The sequence below is a fragment of the Zeus faber genome (genome assembly GCF_960531495.2).
Source record: "Zeus faber genome assembly, chromosome: 1".
In the NCBI taxonomy this organism is placed as follows: Eukaryota; Metazoa; Chordata; class Actinopteri; order Zeiformes; family Zeidae; genus Zeus; species Zeus faber.
The window spans coordinates 485237-508337 of record NC_137193.1 but is presented as its reverse complement, the minus strand read 5'-3'; the positions used below and the strand labels follow the sequence as shown (position 1 = coordinate 508337).

At 47.8% G+C, this 23101-nt stretch overlaps 1 protein-coding gene across 3 annotated transcripts in view; it reads left to right on the top strand.

Annotated features, from left to right (window-relative positions):
* ints3 (integrator complex subunit 3) overlaps positions 1 to 23101 on the top strand; it is a 38263-nt gene that overhangs the window by 6523 nt on the left and 8639 nt on the right. For all 3 annotated transcript variants that reach the window (XR_013844109.1, XM_079998862.1, XM_079998863.1), the window contains exons 2-19: positions 2933 to 3016; positions 3089 to 3172; positions 3311 to 3424; positions 5174 to 5258; positions 5792 to 5858; positions 6287 to 6428; positions 6987 to 7116; positions 9032 to 9129; positions 11927 to 12118; positions 12253 to 12340; positions 12594 to 12673; positions 12796 to 12887; positions 14694 to 14800; positions 20464 to 20580; positions 20753 to 20882; positions 20961 to 21015; positions 21208 to 21311; positions 21751 to 21915. Coding sequence is in view for 2 of the 3 variants with exons in the window: in XM_079998862.1 (XP_079854988.1) it covers positions 2933 to 3016; positions 3089 to 3172; positions 3311 to 3424; positions 5174 to 5258; positions 5792 to 5858; positions 6287 to 6428; positions 6987 to 7116; positions 9032 to 9129; positions 11927 to 12118; positions 12253 to 12340; positions 12594 to 12673; positions 12796 to 12887; positions 14694 to 14800; positions 20464 to 20580; positions 20753 to 20882; positions 20961 to 21015; positions 21208 to 21311; positions 21751 to 21915 (1934 nt within the window). In the remaining variant the exon portion in view is untranslated. The remainder of the gene's footprint in view (positions 1 to 2932; positions 3017 to 3088; positions 3173 to 3310; positions 3425 to 5173; positions 5259 to 5791; positions 5859 to 6286; positions 6429 to 6986; positions 7117 to 9031; positions 9130 to 11926; positions 12119 to 12252; positions 12341 to 12593; positions 12674 to 12795; positions 12888 to 14693; positions 14801 to 20463; positions 20581 to 20752; positions 20883 to 20960; positions 21016 to 21207; positions 21312 to 21750; positions 21916 to 23101) is intronic.

Genomic DNA, 23101 nt, shown 5'->3' with positions numbered 1-23101 from the left:
ATCGTACTATGGTACCCTAACTGTCCTGGAAGTCTCACACTCCTCACAGATACAGGACCATGCGGAGGAGCGAATCAACCCACCGTCGGGTAAGGCTGTAAGAGTCTCCGACTAGGTCTGGCTGAAAGGGACCACATCGGGTCACCGTACGCGCCTCCCATGCCGTTCCGCTCGAGGGAAATGGGGACACGTGGTATCACTGGAGTCAGTGCGCCGCAGCCCCTAACCCCGACTGCCAACAGCACCACGACACCGCCCGACCCCTGACGAATGGGTTGCAGCCGCCGATTCGGGGCACTCACTGTTAGCTGCAAGGGTGACGTGCTAGTAACCTCTCCCCTAGGTCATAGAGGAGCGAGGCGGGATGATCACCATCCCCCGCCAGAAGCAGACTGTCCACCTCGATGGGACCCCAGGTGCTTCCCCTCCTGATTTGTTTATGGTTTATTGTGTGTATGATTTTTTTGTATGTTTATGTTGTAAAATAGTCTGTGCTGTTTGTTTGAGATTTTGTTATTGTAAACGGTCCAGGTGGTGAGTGAATGCCATCCGCGCATTCAATAATATGGATGTTGGCAGCTTTTCCAGCTAAGACAAATAGGGTTTTCCCTGCCAATCACTCCTGGTGCCATGCACTGTCATGAATTGTTTATAGTTTGTTTTAAATGTCAGTACTATGTTTTATCTACCTTTTCCCTTGATTAATTCATATTTTGTTGACTGTTTTAGAGTGACCTCATGTTTGATGAGGTCAAAAGGGGGATTGTTGGAAGTTATATGGCGTTTGTTAAATGTAAAATGGCGCTTGTTATAAAATGGCGCCTCTGGTTGGAAAACAGTTCTTTGTGACCAGTCGCACACATATTGTTTCCAGTACTTTTCCTATTGCGTGCATGTTGCTCATGCTCTATTGCACGTACATAGTTCTTTGTGATCCATATAATCTTTTGTGACGACTTGCTTAGGGGAGACTATAAGGGTTGTCGTCTTTGTCGTCATTGTCTTTCTCGTTGGTCTCTTCGTCGTTGAGACTTATCGAACTGACCTTGCAGATAGATCAGCCTGACAATAAATATGACAAACTCCTAAAGTCGTCTTACGTCTCCAACACGTCAACGACCATTTTGCCTCACACCCATCTCCGTCTTATTGAGGAAGCTCCACACATCAACCAACCTGGGAGGGATCCATTTTTTCTAGATCCCAACACTCGCAACAACACCACTTGGAGTTAAACCGCTGGGGATGAGTGTGCACTCTGTGTCTGAGCATGACGTCAGCAGGCTCTGATTCGTGTGAAAACCAGGAAAGCTGTTGGCCCAGATAGGCTATCTGGACGAGTACTAAAGACCTGTGCTAACCAGCTAGCCCTGGTGCTTACGAGAATATTCAATGCCTCCCTGACCGAGTCGGTGCTCCCGTCCTGCTTCAAGAGTTCCACCGTCATCCCTGTGCCGAAGATCGCCTCTCCAGCCTGCTTGAATGATTACTGTCCGGTGGCCCTCACCTTGGTGGTCATGAAGTGCTTCGAGAGGCTGATTAAAGATTACATCAGCGCCTCCAATAGCGGGGGCTACGGACTATTACAGACTATCGGAGCAGCCGCGCCCTCTATCGGAAGTGCAAGCGTCTCAGTAACTGACGACCTGAACTCCTTCTTCAAACGGTTTAAGACCAGCGGTTTGAAACTAGCTCGCCAGCTAACAACAACATCGTCAGTGCACTAGCTAGCATGGCTGAGGGGAGTTCCTCAGCTGGGGCGGATCACGCACTCTCCGTGACAGAACGTGAGGAGGGCTCTGCTGCCTGTGAACACAAGGAAAGCTGCTGGCCCGGATGGCATATTGGTGAGGGTACCGAAGACCTGTGCTAACCAGCTAGCTCCTATGTTCACCACAATTTTCAACCTCTCCCTGGCCAAATCCGTGGTCCCCACTTGCTTTAAGAGATCCTCCATCGTCCCTGTACCCAACAATGCCTCCCCAGCCTGCCTGAATGACTACCGACCTGTAGCTCTTACCTTGGTGGTCATGAAGTGCTTCGAGAGTCTCATCAAGGATTATATCTGCTCCTCCCCCCCTCGGACCTTGGACCCGCTGCAGTTCGCATCCGGTCTAAACAGATCCACGGACGACAGTCTTCCAGGTCCTGCTCACCACGCTCACGCAACTTGATGACCGGAAGGGGGCTCTGAGATTGCTGTTCATTGACTACAGTTCAGCTTTCAATATACCGTAGTCCCCACCAGACTGCCTGGATCCTGGACTTCCTCTCAGCCCAGCCACAGGTGGTTAGGGTGGGGAGGCACATGTCCAGTTCCCTCACCCTGAACACAGGATCCCCCCAGGGCTGCGTCCTCAGCCACCTACTGTACTCCCTGTACACACATGACTGTGTGGCCAGGTTGAGCTCCAACACCATCATGCTTGCTGACGACACAGTCGTGGTGGCCTGATCAACGACGGTGATGAGAAGGCCTACCGCAAAGAGGTGGCTGACCTGTCACTCTGGTGCCAGGGCAACAGCCCCCTCAGTTAGTTTAGTTAGTTAATTACTTATCTATTGTGTCAGTTTCATACTTATTGTGCTTAATCTCCAGGTGCGTTGCAATGACATTTCACTGCATGTATGAATGTATGTAGAAGTATGTGCCAAATAAACATCTTGAATCACATCTAGTACCTATCTAGTACAGGTAGTACTTATCTAGTACTTATCTAGTTCTTATCTCGTACCAGGGGGAACATATGTAGTACTTATGTAGTACCATGTAGTACTTATCTAGTACTTACCTAGTACCAGGTAGTACATATGTCGTACTTATCAAGTACTTATCTTGTACCAGGTAGTACATATGTAGTACTTATTTAGTACCAGGTAATACAGCCATAAGTATTACTTATCTAATACTTATGGTTCTGTTTTCTCGCAGCGATTGGAGCGCTGTGCTGGGATCGTCCAGGGGCTGACCAATGGGCTTTCAGAGAGGGAGGCTAACGACGCGCTCACCGCTAATGTAAGTTCCACTGCGAGCTAAGGCTAATGCTGCACTGCTAGCCCAGACTAACGCTAAGGTCTTTTTCCTCAGGTGTGTAAGGGGCAGCAACAGCACGAGGAGGTGTGTCTGGGTCTCCTCAGCCTGGTCCTGACCGAACCCACGCAGGCCCAGAGGGTAAGAAACAGGAAGTAGATCCTAGTAAACAGGAAGTGGACTAACCCCTTTTCCTCTCAGAGTTACGGGGACCTGACCCTGGTCGACAGGAAGTAGATCCTAGTAAACGGGAAGTGGACTAACCCCTGTTCCTCTCAGAGTTACAGGGACCTGACCCTGGTCAACAGAGACGGGATGAACATCGTGCTGGTAAAAATGAACCAAATTCTGATGGAAAAGTTCCTGAAACTGCAGGACATCGCCAGGACACAGGTACCTGTCTTGCTGACCACCCATCTGTCTGTCTGAGTGCCTGTCCGTCTATATTAGTGCTGTGTATCCAAGTCTTACTTTTACCTCATGTAGTACTTATTTTCTTTATTGTTCAACTCTGAGCTGTAGTAACTACAGGGGAATAAAGTTGATCAGCCACAGCATGAAGCTATGGGAAAGGCTAGTGGAGGCTTGGTTAAAAAGAGCGGTGGGGATCAGCCAGCAGCAGTATGGTTTCATGCCAGGAAAGAGTATTACAGATGACATGTTTGGCTTAAGAACGCTGATGCAAAAGTACAGGGAAGGCCAGAGGGAGTTGCACTGCGTATTTGTGGATTTAGAGAAAGCATATGATAGGGTGCCTAGAGAGGAAGTGTGGTATTGCATGAGGAAGTCAAGGTCGGCAGAGAAGTACGTAAGAGTGGTACAGGATATGTATGAGGGCAGTCAGACAGTAGTAAGGTGTGCAGTAGGTGTGACCAAGGCATTCAAAGAGGAGGTGGGACTGCATCAAGGAGCAGCTCTGAGCCCTTTCTTGTTGCAGTGGTGATGGACAGGTTAACAGATGAAATCAGGCAGGAGTCTCTGTGGACTATGATGTTTACAGATGACATTGTGATCTGTAGCGAGAGCAGGGAGCAGGTGGAGGAGAGCCTGGAGAAGTGGAGGCATGCATTAGAGAGAAGAGGAATGAAAGTCAGCAGGAGTAAGACACAATACATGTGCCTGAATGGGAGGGAGGGCGGATAAAAACTGAGAATGCAGGAAGTGGAGGTGGAGAAGGCGGATGAGTTCAAGTACTTGGGGTCGACCATCTAAAGCAGCGGAGAGTGCGGGAGAGAGGTGAAGAAGAGAGTACAGTTAGGGTGGAGAAGAGAGTGCAGGCAGGGTGAAGTGGGTGGAAAAGAGTACAGGCAAGATGGAATGGGTGGAGAAGAGAGTACAGGCAGGGTTGAGCGGGTGGAGAAGAGTGCGCAGAGTGATCTGTGACAGAAGGGTTCCAGCCAGAGTGAAGGGAAGGTGTACAGGACGGTAGTGAGAGCAGCCATGTTGTACGGTTTAGAGGCGGTGGCACTGACTAAAAGGCAGGTGGATGAGGTGGAGGTGGCAGAGTTGAGGATGTGGAGGTTTTCATTGGGAGGGACAAGGATGGACAGGATTAAGAATGAGGACATTAGAGGGACAGTTCAGGTTGGACAGTTTGGTGGAAAAGTGAGAGAGGCCAGATTGAGATGGTTTGGACACGTGTGGAGGAGAGATGAGAGTTACATTGGGAGAAGGAGGCTGAGGGTGGAGCTGCCAGGCAAGAGGAAAAGAGGAAGCCAAAGAGAAGCTTGATGGAGGTGCTGACAGAGGACATGCAGGCGGGTGGTGTCAGGGAGGAAGAAGCACAGAACACAAGGTGTTGGAGGCAGATGATCCGCTGTGGCCACCAATAACGGGAGCAGCCCAGAGTAGAAGACGACTATTCCATGACAAGAATTTAAATAACAAATAAACGCTTCCGCTTTTTCCTGACGCTCTTGAATGCATCGCGCTGCGTTCAAGGCCACGTCCATGTCCGCTCAAACAGCACAGTTCACATTGCTCTGTTAGCCGTTAGCGCGTGTCCCGGCGTGCCGTGCCGATGGCTGCGTTGCCATGCCGACGGGGGCTGAGTTGCGGCGACGGGGGCTGAGTTGCTGCGGCGCCGGCTACGTTGTGGCGATGACGGCTGCATTGCCGTGATGACGGGGTGTGTCTCCTCAGATGGTGTGGTTGGTCAGAGAGTTGGTGAAGGGCGCGGTGATCGGAGCTGACGGAGTTCTGATGACACTCATGAAGCAGATCGCAGGTAATACACACATCGATACATCGATACACACATCGATACACACATTTCATTACATTTGACTGCATATATGTATGGAAGTATGTATATGTATGTGACAAATAAGAATCTTGAATCTTGAATCTTGACATTAATGCACACACACATTAATACACACACATTAATACACACATTAATTGACACTGTGTGTCTTAATGTGTGTACTGTGTGTCTTAATGTGTGTACTGTGTGTACTGTATATGTATCAGTGTGTATTCATGTGTTTACTTTGTGTATTAATGTGTGTGCTTTGTGTTCTGTGTGTACTTTGGCAACTGTGTGTGTGTTAATGCGTGTACTTTGTTTAATGTGTATTAATATGTGTACTATGTGTATTGTGTGTACTGTGTGTACTGTGTTTATTAATGTGTGAACTCTGTGTACTTTGTGTACTGTTTATTAATGTGTGTACTTTGTGTACTGTGTTTATTAATGTGTGTACTTTGTGTACTGTGTTTATTAATGTGTGTATTAATGTGTGTACTTTGTGTGTGCAGGTGGTGACATCTCCAATAAAAACTTGTGGCTCGCTGAGAATGTTCTGGACATTCTGCTGGAGCAGAAGTAAGAACCTGTCTGTCTACCTGTATGACATCTACCTGTCTGTCTGTCTGACATCTACCTGTCTGTCTGTCTGACATCTACCTGTCTGTCTGTCTGAGAATGTTCGGACATTCTGCTGGAGCAGAAGTAAGAACTGATTTGTCTGACTCTCTACCTAACTACCTGTCTGTCCACCTCTCTGACTGTCTACCTAGCTGTCTGACTGACTATCTACCTGTCTGTCTGACTGAGAATGTTCTGGACATTGCTGGAGCAGAAGAAAGAACCTGTCTGTCTGACTCTCAACCTGTCTGACTCTACGTGTCTGACCTGTCTGTCTGAGAATGTTCTGGACATCCTGCTGGAGCAGAAGTAACTACCTGTCTGTCTGACGTCTACCTGTCTGACTGTCGACCTGTCTGACATCTTCCTGTCTACCTGTCTGACAGGGAGTGGGTGGTGAAGAACAGCATGCTGGTGGCCATGTCGGTCTACACCTTCCTGCGTCTGATGGTTGACCACGGGTCCTCCACCCTCCTGCCGCTCCGTCAGAAGGAGGTGGACTACTGCACCAGCCTGCTGCGGGAGAGGGTAGGAGAGGACCAGGACCTAGACCACAACCTGGACCACGATCAAGTCCACGGCATGGACAAGGACCTAGTTCACGACCTAGACCAGGACCTATTACATGACATGGACCACAAATCTAGTACACCACCTGGTACCATGTCCAGGATCTGGACCACGACCTAATCCATAACCTGGACCACGACCACGACCTAGTCCACGACCTGGACCACAACCTAATCCACGACCTGGACCACAACCTGGACCACGGCCTAATACGCTACCTGGACCACGACCTAGATCACAACCTGGACCACGACTTTGACCACAACCTGGACCATGACCTAGAGCATGACCTGGAGCGCGACCTGGAGCACGACCTGGACCAGGACATGAACTTACGACATGGACCGCGACATGCAATACATCAAAATCCTGGACAGAAGCTGGAACTAGACCTCGACCTGACCTGGATTGGAACTCGACCTGGACCAGGGATTGAGCTGCTACTGGACCAGGACATTTATTTTATTTGATGCTTTCATAGATTATTGAATATTGTGGATGGCTCCCCCCCCCCAGTTCATGGACTGCTTTGTGATTGGTCGGGACCTGGTCCGCCTCCTGCAGATCGTCGGCAGGATCCCAGAGATGGAAGTACTGTGGAGGGACCTGATCCACAACCCCCCCGCCCTGAGTACCCAGTATACAGGTAATACTGCTGCTGCTGGTTCTACTGCTATCACTGGTAATACTAAGGGTCGTAATCGCGGGCCTGGTCCTGAACGGCTCTAGTTTCATAAACCTCTATCCCACCAATACCTGCAATTATCTCTACATCGGTTCTGCAACCCCATACCGCCCTGTACAACCCTGGACTTCCCCAGACCACCCCGGACTACCCTGGACCACCCCAGACTAACCTGGGCTGTCCTGGCCTGCCCTTTGCTACCCCTGACCACCCTTTACTAGCCTGGACCATTCTGGACTACCCTTTACTACCCTTTACTACCCTGGACCACCCCGGACTACCCCATACTACCCTTGGCCACCCTGGACTGCCATGAACTACCCCGTACTACCCCGTACTACCCTGGACTACCCCCGTACTACCCTGGACTATCCCATAATACCCTGGACTATCCCAGAGTACCCTGTACTAAACTGCCTTGTGCTACCCTGACCACAATGGGCTACCCCAGAGTACCCTGTACTAAACTGCCTTGTGCTACCCTGACCACAATGGGCCACCCCGGACTACCTCATACTACCCTGGACTACCTGGCACTAGACTGGACTACCTCTAACTACCCTGTACTACCTTGGACTACCCCGGGCTACCCCAGCCCGCCCTGTACTACCCTTGACTGCCCTGAGCTACCCCGGACTTCCCCGGACCACCCTGGACTAGCCTGGAGTACCCCAGACCACCCTGTATTATTACTCCAGACTACCTTGGACTACCCCAGACCGCCCTGTACTACCCTTGACTGCCCTGAGCTACCCAGTGCCAACCCCTACTACCCTGTACTAACCTGGGCCGCCTTGCACTGCCCTGTACTACCCACGACCACCTTGGACTACCCTGGGCTACCATGGGCTATCCGAGACTACCAAGTACTACCCTGAACTCTTGTGACTGCTGTATTACTCTAGACCCGGTGTACCACCATGTATTGCCCTGTACTACCCTAGACCATCCCGTACTGCCCTGGACTACCCTGCACTAGCCTGGGCCACCCTGGACCACCCGTGCTACCCTGGGCCATCCTGGACTGCCATGAACTACCCTGAACTACACCAGACCACCCTGTTCTACCCCTCGTACTACTCTGGACCCTCCCGTGCTACCCCAGACCACCCTGGTCTTCCCTGTATTGGCCTGGACTACCCTGTACTACCCCAGACTACCCTAGGCTGCCCTGTACTACCCTTGACTGCCCTGACCTGCCCTGGACTTCCCTAGACCACCCTGGACTGCCCTGTACTGCCCTGGACTGCCCTGTACGGCCCTACTGCCCGGGGATGGTAGCTCAGGCGGTAGAGCTGGTGGTCTAGTGATCCAAAGGTTGCCGGTTCGATCCCAGGCTCCTTCTGCTAGCATGCTGTAGTGTCCTTGAGCAAGACACTTAACCCCTAATTGCTCCTGATGGTTGCGTCCGTCGGTGTTTGAACAATTGTAAGTCGCTTTGGATAAAAGCGTCTGCTAAATGACTAAATGTAAATGTAATGTAATGCCCTAGACGACCATGTACTACCCTGAACCCTGCGACTGCCCTGTACTACTCTAGACCGGGTGAACCACCATGTTCTTCCCGTAGAACACCCCGCACTGTCCTGCACTATCCTGCTTTACTCCCTACTATCCTGTATAACCCTGGACCACCCTGAATCACAACTCTGCTTGGTCTCAAATCATTGCCAAATGAACCTTGAAAACCACGTAATGTGGCCCCAGCTTGAGACAAAAAGAAACAAACAATGTCAGTGGGCTCACTTTCTCCCGTCTGGCTGCTTCTCTCGGGCAAGGCAGAGTCATAAAATAACTTCCTGTATCCGTGAATTAAAATGTTAACTCTGATCTGGTCCAGTGGGATTAATAAATACCCCCCTCCCCACACACACAGGTCTGATCCAGCTGCTGACCGCTCGGACGTCAAGGAAGTTCCTCGCCTGTCGACTCACTCCGGACATGGAAACCAAGTTGCTGTTCATGACCTCTAGGGTACTGGAGTGACACTGTAGTAACACTGTAGTGTGGCTGTAGTAACACAGTAGTACCCCATGTAATAACTCTTCTGTCCTCACCACTTGTAACCGTAAGTGGCTATACAAGCGAGCTAAACACTCTCCCAATAAGTACCCTGAGACAGGAGCTCACTTTTGGTATCTTTAATGGAAGCGGTGTTAAACTGTACAGAAATATGCAGATTAAGGAAACTCCCTGCCTGGCATCTGTAAGATGTCAAACCACTAGGATCCTTGACCTTGGGGAGTTGTGCTCCACAGTCTTCTGCCTTGCAGTCACTGGGAAGAAGGACAACCTCCGAGACGGGGCTAATGAACAGCTCCACTGCAACGTCCTCGCTTATCTTTACCACGATCTTCCTCACCTTCCCAGTGGCGCTGGGAAAAACCCTTGTGACTAGTCCAAGAGTGTTCGCTAGACTCTGGACTTGGACTTGTTGCCATTGGCAATTGATCATGTCCCTCTCATTGAACTGAGCTGGAGGTAACGGGGGTGCACCAACCTTCTGGGTAAGCAGAGTAGCTAGAGTGAGAATGGTTGGAAGCTCTGGGTCCGCAGAAATCAATGTCAAATGCTTGGTATCACCATAAATGTTCTAAGGACCTTGTGGTTTAGCTCTGTGGTACCTGTTGTCCTCCTCGGGTTTCAGACCCTCCAGGGTCAACTACCCGTGGTTGAGGGTAGAGCTTCTCTTTGGATAGAGGCTTGATGCAGACGTCCCAGCTGGCCCAGAAGCAAACCAGGACCCCCAGGTAGACTCCAAAGCTTGCTCTCCGCCATCTTTCAGCATAGGTGCCGGTTTGGGGTGTCCACTGCGAAAAATCTTCACACAAAGTGGTCCTTCATCTCTGGCTGCCTCGTTAAGAGTCTGGCGGAGTGGCATAAGGCAGTTAAGGGCTGGTCGTCGTTGTTGGGAGGATGCTGATGCTGACGCTTGCACTATGGGACTCAACTGTTAGCATCGTCCTTGAAGAACCAACCGTTCATGATGTCAAAGAAGGCTTCGTCCTCGACTGATGGTGTGAGTTTGTCGTCGTTGACTGAGTGGTTGAAGGTGTGTTCCCCCTTATCTTCACATGGTTTGTGTTGTCCCCCTGCGACTTTGACTTAGATGCTACTCTGCTACTCTCCCACGGTCTGAGATTGCTGGGCTGTCTGTTTTCTCGGCCACTGGCCTTGCTTGTACACACAGCGGGCTTCTAAGTGGTGATCGCTGTGGTACTCGCTGCAGTGGACGACGGCTGTGGGTACCGCTCCATCGACTGCGGGTGTGCCGTGGCGAAGTGGGTCGTTGTCAACATAAGGGGAACCCACAACTTGGGGCCCTCCAGGTTGAAGGGCTGTGGGGGGTGGTACAGCCAAGCTTGCATCCTGGGGGCCTCCAGACTGCCGTGCTCCGGAATGTGGTACGGCCGAGCCCCCATCCTGAGGGCCCCTGTGTTGCCAGGTTCTAGGAGCTGGCACAGGATTATAGGTGGTCGGGAACGGAGGGGGATTCAGCACTGTGAGCATTGCCGCGTCGCTCCCCGAACTGACTGCTGACATTCTCCCTAGGGTTCTGCATCGCTCCCCATGCCGGTGTGAGGAGGCATTTGAGTGTCCTGGATGGTGAAGATGATGAGGCCTCCTCCTCCCTTTCCTCCTGAGGGCTTTGTGAGCTGCTTTTTCTTCGGCCGCAAAGCATGCCCTCTCAGCCTGTTCTGCAGCCTTGACACGTGCTCTATTCATGGGCGTCGACGCGTGCTTTCTCCATGGACTGCTCCATTTCGGCACGTGCCTTTTCCAATTCCATATCCATTTGACACTTTGCATACAAGGCCTTCGTACGTGTGAATGCGGCTCTTGCCACTGTGACTTTGGACCCGCTGGACTTGATGGACCTGCTGACCGATTTCAAGAACTTTGACCGACTTAACAACTTAACAACAAGGACTTAACAACTTTGACCGACTTGCTGCATGACTTGCCGAGCCCGCTTTCTGCAGGCAATGTTGTACTGCCACTGCGTTCCAGGCCTTCTGCCTGTTCCTCCAAGCCAGGCTATCCGCTTGGGCCCAGGGGTCCCGTGGAGGCTCGGGGTTCCAAGGGGGCTGAGGGTTCCAAGGTGTTCTGACATCCTTGATCTCAGCAGTGACTCGGTGGTTTCCAAGCCAGGAGATGCCATTTTACTGTTATGCTCTCACCACGTGTAGCCATATGTGGCTATGCAGTGAGCTAAACACTCTCCCAATAAGTACCCAGAGACAGGCACTCACTTTTGGTATCTTTAGAAATATGCAGGTAAACGATTATTCTCTATGCAGATGTAAATAACCTGTTAATACGCTGTCATAGCTCCTACACTGTGTGCATACACCAATAACATTAATTAAATCACAGATTGTGCTTTCTCAAGGGCAATGACAAGGTTGCAAAGATGTTAGTCCGAGTCTGAGGAGTGATCCGATTGACTCTGTTTCTGTCTGACCATCTTATCTGCCTGTGTTCTGATGTCATACTATCATCACAATGCTATGATGTCACAATACGGACTGGGGACGGGAAACTCCCCACCTGGGGGCAGAACAGTAACACAGGAGTGAGGCTGTTGTAAGACTAGTGACTGTACTGAGACCGTAGCGAGGCCGTAGCGACAGTGTAGCGATGCCGTAGCGACAGTGTAGCAAGGCCCTAGCGACAGTGGAGCAAGGCTGTAGTAACAGTTGACTAAGGCTGTAATTATGCTTAACAAACAGTGTAGTAAGGCTGTAGTAACACTGTAGTCACTCTCCAGGTGCGGTTCGGCCAGCAGAAGCGCTACCAGGACTGGTTCCAGAGACAGTACCTTTCCACCGCAGAGTCCCAGTCTCTGCGCTGCGACCTGATCCGCTACATCTGTGGCGTGGTCCACCCATCCAACGAGGTCCTGAGCTCCGACATCTTGCCGCGCTGGGCCATCATCGGCTGGCTGCTCACCACCTGCACCGTACGTATTCAAAAGTGTTAGACGTCTGCTGCTGGATGGTTGACAACGGCCCAAATATGGTTGTTATCGCTCCCTAAGTGCTTGTGCAGTACTGCAGTATCTTGATGCTGATGAAGTGTCTGTTTTGAATTCAGTCCAACGTGGCAGCCTCCAACGCTAAGCTAGCGCTGTTCTACGACTGGCTGTTCTTCAACCCCGACAAGGACAGCATCATGAACATAGGTACAGTACACCTAGTACAAGCGGAGTAGCCATTTAGAGCCATTTAGAGCATAGGATACAAGTAAGATCTGAATCCAGATCAGCACCAAGTCTCATTCTTCCACCAGGCTCCGTCTGGTCTGGAGGGAGTGAACCATTCAGGTCTGAACCAGTTCAGGAAATATCCAGACCCGGTCCAGAACCAGTTCAGACCTGGTCCAGACCAGGGAGGACCTTGTGGTGGGTGGACTCTTAACATTGTGTTCTCCCCTAGAGCCGGCCATCTTGGTGATGCATCACTCCATGAAGCCTCATCCTGCCATCACTGCTACGCTGCTGGACTTCATGTGCAGGGTAGTACACGCCCACTACACGCCCAGCACAACTGTTCCTCAGAGTTTGGTTTCTTTTTACTGGATATTCAGTTCTTCCTGTTGTTTAACTCCTCCCTCCTCCTCCTCCCCTCTTCTCCTTAGATCATCCCTCACTTCTATCCTCCTCTAGAGTCTCAGGTTCGCCTCGGCGTTTTCAACTCCTTGAATTTCATCATGGAGAAGAGAGTGCTGGCGTGAGTCACACACAGTGTACGCACACACAGGGTACAGGGAGCTTGGTATATAGAGTGAGTGCAGTATTGTGAGTACAGTCCCTGTACTCAGACAGAGTACAGGGAGCAGGGTACTGGGTGCAGAGCTCTGGGTACGGGCAGCAAGGCATAGAGTACAGGGATCTGGGTACTGCATATAGGGAGCTAGGTACTGGGTACAGGGCTGTGGGTACAGGGAGCAGAGTGCTGGGAATAGGGCCAAGGGTACAGGCGCAGTGTACAGAGAACAGGAAGCAGAGTTCTGGGTACAGGGAGCATGGTACTGGGAGCAGGGTTCTGGGTAAGGCGAGCAGAGAACAGTGAGCTGGGTACAGAATGAACAGAGCTGGGTGCAGAGTACAGGGAGCTGAGTACAGAGTACAGGGAGCTGAGTACAGAGTACAGGGAGCTGAGTACACAGTACAGGGAGCTGGGTACAGAGTATAGGGAGCTGGGTCCAGAATACAGGGAGCAGGTTACACAGTACAGGAAGCTGGTTACAGAGTACTGTGTACAGGGACCAGAGTACTGAGTACAGGGAGCTGGGTACAGGGAGCAGAGTACTGTGTACAGGAAGCTAAGTACTGGGTACAGGGAGCAGAGTTCAGGGTGCAGGGAGTAGGATACAGAGAACCGGGAGCATAGTACTGGGTGCACGGAGAGTGGTGCTGGGAGCAGGGTACAGAGTACAGGGAATGAAGTACTGGGTACAGGGTTAGGGGAGCTGGATACAGAGTAAACAGAGATGGGTAAAGAGTACAGGGAGCTGGGTAAAGAGTACAGGGAGCTGGGTGCAGGGTACAAGGAGGGTACAGGGAGCAGGGTAATGGGAACAGGGCTCTGGGTACAGGGAGCAGGATACAGAAAACGTGGTACTGGCAGCAGGGCGCTTGGTACGGGGTGCAGGGTACCCAGTACAGGGAACAGGATAAACAGAGCTGAGTACAGAGCACAGGGTGCTGGGTACAGAGTACATGAAGCTGGGTTCAGAGTAGAGAGAGCTGGGTGCAAAGGACAAATAACTGGGGACAGAGTACACGCTGCAGGGTGCAGGGCTCTGTGTACGGGGAGCAGAGTACAGGGAGCAAGGCACAGGGAGCAAGGCACAGGGAGCTGGGAACTGCGTGCAGGGAGTAGGGTACTGCGTATAGGGAGCAGAGTACTGGGTACAGGCAGCAGGTCACTGGGAGCAGAGTACAGGGTGCTGGGAGCAGAGTTCTGGGTAGGGCTCTGGGTATGGAGAGCAGGGTCAAGAGTAGAGGGAGCAGGGTGCACGGTACAGGACTCTGGGTACAGGGAGCAGGGTAAAGAGTACAGGGAGCATAGTACAGGGTTCTGAGTGCAGGGTTCTGGTAACAGAGCTCTGGGTATGAGGAGCAGGGTACAGAGTACAGGGAGGATAGTACAAGGTTCTGAGTACAGGGCACTGGTGACAGAGCTCTGGGTATGAGCAGCAGGGTACAGAATACAGAGAGCATAGTACAGGGTGCTGAGGGCAGGGTAGTGGGAACAGAGCTCTGGGTAGGAGGAGCAGGGTACAGAGTACAGGGAGCATAGTACAGGGTGCTGAGGGCAGGGTACTGGGAACAGGGAGCAGGGTGTTGTTGCTGTTCATTGTAATGGGATGTTGCTGTTTGAATATGTAGAACTGTAACTGTTTGACCCGCTGATGCAGTGCTATGTGGCTCCATAGAATTGTGAAGTAGATGAAAAGGATAAACACATAGTACTTTGAAACAGAGTACTGAGTACTGATCATGAGGACTGGACCCTGTACCGTCTCTGCAGCCATCTTGCTCCTCTCTTCGATAACCCCAAGCTGGACCGGGAGCTTCGGTGCATGTTGAGGGAACGCTTCCCCGAGTTCTGCACCTCCCCTTCGCCACCAGCAGAGGGTAGTACACGCTCTTGTAGCACATTATACACTGTACTAGATACTGTATACACACAAATACACACTGTAATACATATCGTATACACTGTAATATGTACTGTATACACACTAATACACACTGTATACACACTGTAATACATACTGTATACACTAATACCTGCTGTATACAAACTAATACATACTGTATACACACTGTATACACACTAATACATACTGATACATACTGTATACACAGTAATACCTGTTGTATACACACTGTAATACATACTGTATACCCACTCCAGTAACACAGTATACACTAATACATACTATATACACACTGTATACACAATGTAATACTATATTCACACTGGATACATATACACACTGTAATGCACACTGTATACACACTCCAGTAACACAGTGTACACTGTGATACACACTGTGATACATACTGTATACACATAGTGTACATACTGTTTACACACTGTAATACACACTATATACAGACTATACACAATGTAATACACACTGTATACACACTCTAATACACACTCTAGTACACACTGTAATAAATACTGTATGGACATAGTATACACACTGTAATGTACACTGTATGCACTCTAGTACACACTTTAATACACACTGTAATACACACTCCAGTACACACTGATATACACTGTAAAAAATATTATATACACACTGTATACACAGAATCAGAATCTGTATCACTTTAATAATCCCAGGGGGAAATTACTTACACATTGTAATACATATTGTATACACACTAATTTTCACTGTATACACACTATGTACACAATGTAATACACACTGCATACACACTGTAATACACACTAGTACACACTGTAATAAATACTGTATACAGATAGTATACACATAATATACACACTGTATACACTCTAGTACAGACTAATACATCCTGTTCACGCATTGTTTGTACACTAATACACACTGTAATACATACTGTATACACACTGTATACACACTCTAGTACATATTGTATATACACTAATACTTACTGTATACACACTGCATACACACTGTGTACACACTGTATATACACTATATAAACACTGTATACACAATTTAATACACACTGCATACACGCTGTAATACACACTCTAGTACACACTGTAATAAAAACAGTATACACATAGTATACATACTGTAATCACACTGTATACACACTCTAGTACATATTGTATACACACTAATACATACTGCATACACACTGCATACAGTCTGTATTCACACTCGAGTACATATTGTATACATACCGTAATACACACTGTAATACACACTGTAAACACGCTGTTTACACTCTTGTACACACTGTAATATATACTGTACACACATTGTTTTACACACTACATACACACTAATGCATAATATTTACACAATGTATACACACTGTTATACACGCTATATAGTGTATATATAGTGTGTGTGTGTGTATATACGGTATTTAGTGTGTTTGTGTGTGTATATGGTATATGTGTGTATATACAGTATATTGTGTGTCTGTGTATGTATATTATATATGTGTGTGTATATGGTATGTGTGTGTATATAGTATTATATAAAGTGTGTGTGTGAATGTATAGTATGTGTGTATAGTCAGTATTCACTCCACTATGTTCGCAATGGCCACGTCCCCTTTCATTGAAATAACACTGTATATACTACATACACTATATATACACTATATATACTACATACACAATATACTCCATATACTATATACACTTTACTGTATATACTATATAATAATGTATGCCATATACTACACACACTATATTTACTATATACACTACATACACTATATATACTAAATATACTACATACATCATATACTACATATACTCCATACACTATACTTTATATACTACACACACGAGATATACTATATATACTATATACACTAGATATACTACATACACTTTATACACTATATATACTTTATACACTATATATACCAGCCACGCCCCCTTACCGTGAAATAACACAGGTCATCGCTTATTGATCAATTCGCTGAACGACCTGGTCCTAAGAACGGAACTCGGTCGTTAAGTGTGGAGCACCTGTATTATGTATGTGTGTATGCACAGACGTGGAATGAACTTGAACTTGGACAAAAATGTGTTGGTACCCTTACAGCTCATTGAAACAATGCTTCATTCCTCCTGAAAAGTGACTAAATCAAAATCAATGTTCTCATGTTTACCTGCATGCCTTTGGTATGTCATAGAGTGAAGCAAGGAAACTGAAAAGAGATCAATTATTGTTAAAGAGATCAATTATATTCTAAAATGGCCTGGACAAATTTGTTGGGACCCTTTGACGAAAAAAGAAGAACCCACAATTTTCTCTGACTAACTTGAAACTCAAAATAAATTGGCATCCATCATCGTTTATTCCATATTTAATAGAAATCAGACTTTGCTTTTGATTTTTGATTTAACAGAATATTTTACATATTAAAACAAATGAAAATGATCTGGACAAAAATGATGGGACCCTTAACCCAACATTCTGTTGCACAACCTTAAAAGGCAATCACTGCAATCAGGTGATATGTGTAGCTCTCAATGAGACTTGTGGTTTGAAGGGTGCCTTCTCCAGACTGCATGTTTCAGCTCTTTCCAGAGATGTACCATAAGATTCAGATCAGGCCACTTCAGAATAGTCCAATGTTTTGTTCTTAGCCGTTATTGGTGCTTTTAGCTGTGTGTTTTGGGTCCTTATCCTGTTGGAGGAGCCAGGACCTGCGACTGAGACGGAGCTTTCTGACCCTGGGCAGTACGTTTGGCTCCAGAATGCATTGATAGTCTTGAGATTTCATTGTGCCCTCCACTGATTCAAGGCACCCCGTGCCAGACGCAGCAAAGCAGCCCCAAAATGTTTCATAGTAGGTGTGGTGTTCTTTTCTTTGACAGCTTCATTTTTTTTTTTATCTGTGAACATAGAGCTGATGTGACTTGCCAAAATGCTCCAGTTTTGACTCATATGTCCAAAGGACATTCTCCCAAAGCATTGTGGCTTGTCAATATGAATTTTAGCAAATTCCAGTCTGGGCTATTTTATGTTTCTCTTTCAAAAGTGGAGTCTTCCTGGGTCTCTTCCATGGAGCCCACTGTCACTCAAAAAGCCACGGAGGGTGCGATCAGACACTGATGTACCTTGACCTTGGAGTTCAGCTTGTACCACTTTGGAAGTTGTCCTTGGCTCTTTTTCTACCATTCACACTATCCTTTGTTCAATCTGGGGTTGATTTTCCGCTGGCGGCTGCGTCCAGGGAGGTTGGCTACATAAACTTCTTAATATTTACAACTGTAGTCACAGGAACATCAACCTTTTCACGGTTTCTTTGCTTGAGAACATTGATTTTAATGTCATCAATTTTCAGGAGGAACGAAGCAGTGTTTCAATGAGCTGTAAAGCCACCGGCACGTTTGAACCAAGCAGTGTTTCGATGAGCTGTAAGGCCACCGGCATGATTGAACCAAGCAGTGTTTCAATGAGCTGTAAAGCCACCGGCACGTTTGAACCAAGCAGTGTTTCAATGAACGTGTGTGTGTGTGTGTGTGTGTGTGTGTGTGTGTGTGTGTGTGTGTGTGTGTGTGTGTGTGTGTGTGTGTGTGTGTGTGTGTGTGTGTGTGTGTGTGTGTGTGTGTGTGTGTGTGTGTGTGTGTGTGTGTATATATATATATGTGTGTGTACATATGGTGTGTGTGTGTATATATATACAGTGGGGCAAAAAAGTATTTAGTCAGCCACCAATTGTGCAAGTTCTCCCACTTAAAAAGATGAGAGAGGCCTTTTATTTTCATCATAGGTTCACTTCAACTATGAGAGACAAAATGAGGAAAAAAAAATCCAGAAAATCACATTGTCTGATTTTTAAAGAATTTATTTGCAAATGATGGTGGAAAATAAGTATTTGGTCAATAACAAAAGTTAATCTCAATACTTTGTTATATACCCTTTGTTTGCAATGACTGAGGTCAAACGTTTTCTGTAAGTCTTCACAAGGTTTTCACACACTGTTGCTGGTATTTTGGCCCATTCCTCCATGCAGATCTCCTCTAGAGCAGTGATGTTGTGGGGCTGTCGCTGGGCAGCACGGACTTTCAACTCCCTCCAAAGATTTTCTATGGGGTTGAGATCTGGAGACTGGCTAGGCCACTCCAGGACCTTGAAATGCTTCTTAAGAAGCCACTCCTTCGTTGCCCAGGCGGTGTGTTTGGGATCATTGTGATGCTGAAAGACCCAGCAACGTTTCATCTTCAATGCCCTTGCTGATGGAAGGAGATTTTCACTCAAAATCTCACGATACATGGCCCCATTCATTCTTTCCTTTACATGGATCAGTCGTCCTGGTCCCTTTGCAGAAAAACAGCCCCAAAGCATGATGTTTCCACCCCCATGCTTCACAGTAGGTATGGTGTTCTTTGGATGCAACTCATCTTTCTTTCGCCTCCAAACACGACGACTTGAGTTTTTACCAAAAAGTTATATTTTGGTTTCATCTGACCATATGACATTCTCCCAATCCTCTTCTGGATCATCCAAATGCTCTCTAGCAAACTTCAGACGGGCCTGGACATGTACTGGCTTAAGCAGGGGGACACGTCTGGCACTGCAGGATTTGAGTCCCTGGCGGCGTAGTGTGTTACTGATGGTAGCCTTTGTTACTTTGGTCCCAGCTCTCTGCAGGTCATTCACTAGGTCCCCCCGTGTGGTTCTGGGATGTTTGCTCACCGTTCTTGTGATCATTTTGACCCCACGGGGTGAGATCTTGTGTGGAGCCCCAGATCGAGGGAGATTATCAGTGGTCTTGTATGTCTTCCATTTTCTAATAATTGCTCCCAATTGATTTCTTCACAACAAGCTGCTTACCTATTGCAGATTCAGTCTTCCCAGCCTGGTGCAGGTCTACAATTTTGTTTCTGGTGTCCTTTGACAGCTCTTTGGTCTTGGCCATAGTGGAGTTTGGAGTGTGACTGTTTGAGGTTGTGGACAGGTGTCTTTTATACTGATAACGAGTTCAAACAGGTGCCATTAATACAGGTAACGAGTGGAGGACAGAGGAGCCTCTTAAAGAAAAAGTTACAGGTCTGTGAAAGCCAGAAATCTTGCTTGTTTGTAGGTGACCAAATACTTATTTTACCGAGGAATTTACCAATTAATTCATAAAAAATCCTGCAATGTGATTTCCTGGATTCTTTCCCCTCATTCTGTCTCTCATAGTTGAAGTGAACCTATGATGAAAATAACAGGCCTCTCTCATCTTTTTAAGTGGGAGAACTTGCACAATTGGTGGCTGACTAAATACTTTTTTGCCCCACTGTATGTGTGTGTGTACTTATGGTGTGTATGTGTGTATTTAGTGTATACATAAGTGTATATATAGTGTTCAAGTTCAAGACCGGGTGTCATGATTTTTCACTGTGTGTGTGTGTGTGTGTGTGTGTGTGTGTGTGTGTGTGTGTGTGTGTGTGTGTGTGTGTGTGTGTGTGTGTGTGTGTGTGTGTGTGTGTGTGTGTGTGTGTGTGTGTGTGTATAGTATGTGTATATATAGTGTATATACTGTATGTGTGTATATATAGTGTGTGTGCGTGTGTGTTTAAATACTGAAACCTCTGTCCTCCCGTGCGGGTGCAGTAAAGATGGAGGAGGCCGTCGCCGTGGAGATGGACAACCACCTGGACAAGGAAGAGGGTTGCTATGACAACACGGAGGCGGCCTTCAGCGACGACGAGGAGGAGGTGCACAGTGAAGGTAAACAGGAAGTAGAACCTGCACGGTGAAGTAAACGGGAAGTAGAACCTGCACCGTGAAGTTAAACAGGAAGTAGAACCTGCACAGTGAAGGTAAACAGGAAGTAGAAGCACACCCACTGGAATGACTCATCGGCTATTGATGAGTGACTGATCAAGTATCGATGACTCAGGGAAGAAGCGAGAGTTCCGCTTCCATCCCATCAAGGAGGCGGTGGAGGAGGAGCCGGCCGACATCTCCAACTTCCTGGATCAGCTGGAGGAGGCGCTGAGGGACAAGGTGCAGCAGCTGCACAAGGAGAGGTGATCAATACCACATTCTATATCCAGTATGAGTTATTGGCGTGGTGGTCAGATGTAACATGAAGCCCTCGTCCCTAGTGATCCAGAGGTGCAGTGTGAGGTGATGCAGGACATCGTGGATCTCATCCTGGAGGTAACCTTGTCATGTGTGTATTTACTGTGTACTCTGGGTATTTAGTGTGCACTCTGTCTATTTAGTCTGTACTCTAGTGTGTACTCAAGCCAGTACTCTGTGTATTTATTCTGTACTCTAGCATGTACTCTGTGTATTTGGTGTGTACTCTGGCGTTGGTCTGTGTATTTAGCGTGTACTCTGTGTATTTAGGAGGACTTTGACTCGGAGCAGATGTCCACGTTGGCTTCCTGTTTGGCCGAGCTCTTCAAGGCTCATTTCAATGGAGAAGTACTTCCTGAGGACATCACAGAGGAGTACGTTGTACTACTACATAGTATACTACTACAAAATATACTACTACATAGTATGATTACATCACAAGGAGTATGCAGTACTACTACATAGTATACTACTACATAGTATAATAACATCACAAGGAGTATGTAGTACTATGTAATTTACTACAACATAGTAATAATAACATCACCAGGAGTACATAATACTATGTAGTAGTATATTACTACATAGTATAATAACTTCACTAGGCATACATAATACTGCAAAGTAGTAGTATACTACTACACCAGTTTTCTGCTAGATAGTATAATACTACACTCTATTACTAACCTCACAAGGGGGGCAGGACAGGATGAATATTCATGATACTATGAATATTCATGTGAATATCTGTGTTGTGTAGTAATATTTAATGTGAATATTAATATGAATATTACTGTGAATATTGTTTCCTAGGTCCCTGGAGGAGTCTGTGTGCCGGCCCCTGCACCTCCTCTTTAGAACCCTGTGCACCATGCAGGAGGAGAACAGTGGATTCTCTGTCCTGCTGGAGATGTTGTCAGAACTGTACCAGAAGCAGCCCAAGGTGGGCTACCACCTGCTGTACTACCTGAAAGCCAGGTACTACTACAGTAATACTACAGTAATACTAGCCGTACCGGAAGCAGCCCAAGGTGGGCTACGACCTGCTGTACTACCTGAAAGCCAGCTACTACTACAGTAATACTACAGTAATACTAGCTGTACCAGAAGCAGCCCAAGGTGGGCTACCACCTGCTGTGCTACCTGAAAGCCAGCTACTTCTACAGTAATAGAAAGAAGAAAGAAGAAGAAACAGTCTTTATTAGTCACGCAACACACCACACACACATGCACATGCTTTTGATGGTGCTGGTGAAATGGCTCCTCTGCATTGAACCATCCTGGCTTGTCCTTCCTCCGGGGGCACAGCCAGGAGCAGTGGGCAGCGTACGTGGACGCGCCCGGGGACCAGGTGATAAGTGTCCATCGCTGGTCAGACCATGATGGTGCATGTTTTTGGGTGGGGGTCCTTACTGACGTGAGGTGGAGGAAACCCCATGTGAGCACGGGGAGAACATGCAAACTCCACACACAAAGGCTCCTATTTGGGAGATAACCCACCAGAGCACGGTGCCAACAGCGCCCCAGGCGGGAATCAAACCCAGAACCTTCTTGCTGTGAGGCAGCAGTGCAATGCACTGCGCCACCGTGCCACCACGGTGTAATACTACAGTAATACTAGCTGTACCGGAAGCAGCCCAAGGTGGGCTACCATCTGCTGTGCTACCTGAAAGCCAGGTACTACTACAGTAATACTACAGTAATACTAGCTGTACCGGAAGCAGCCCAAGGTGGGCTACCATCTGCTGTGCTACCTGAAAGCCAGGTAATACTACAGTAATACTACAATCATTCTAGCTGTACAGGAAGCAGCCCAAGGTGGGCTACCACCTGCTGTGCTACCTGAAAGCCAGGTACTACTACAGTAATACTACAGTAATACTAGCTGTACCAGAAGCAGGCCAGGGTGGGCTACCACCTGCTGTACTACCTGAAAGCCAGGTACTACTACAGTAATACTACAGTAATACTAGATGTACCAGAAGCAGCCCAAGGTGGGCTACCACCTGCTGTACTACCTGAAAGCCTGGTACTACTACAGTAATACTACAGTAATACTAGCTGTACCAGAAGCACCCCACCACCTTCTGTACTTCCTGAAAGCCAGGTACTACTACAGTAATACTACAGTAGTACTACAGTAGCACCATCTGACGTGACTCCT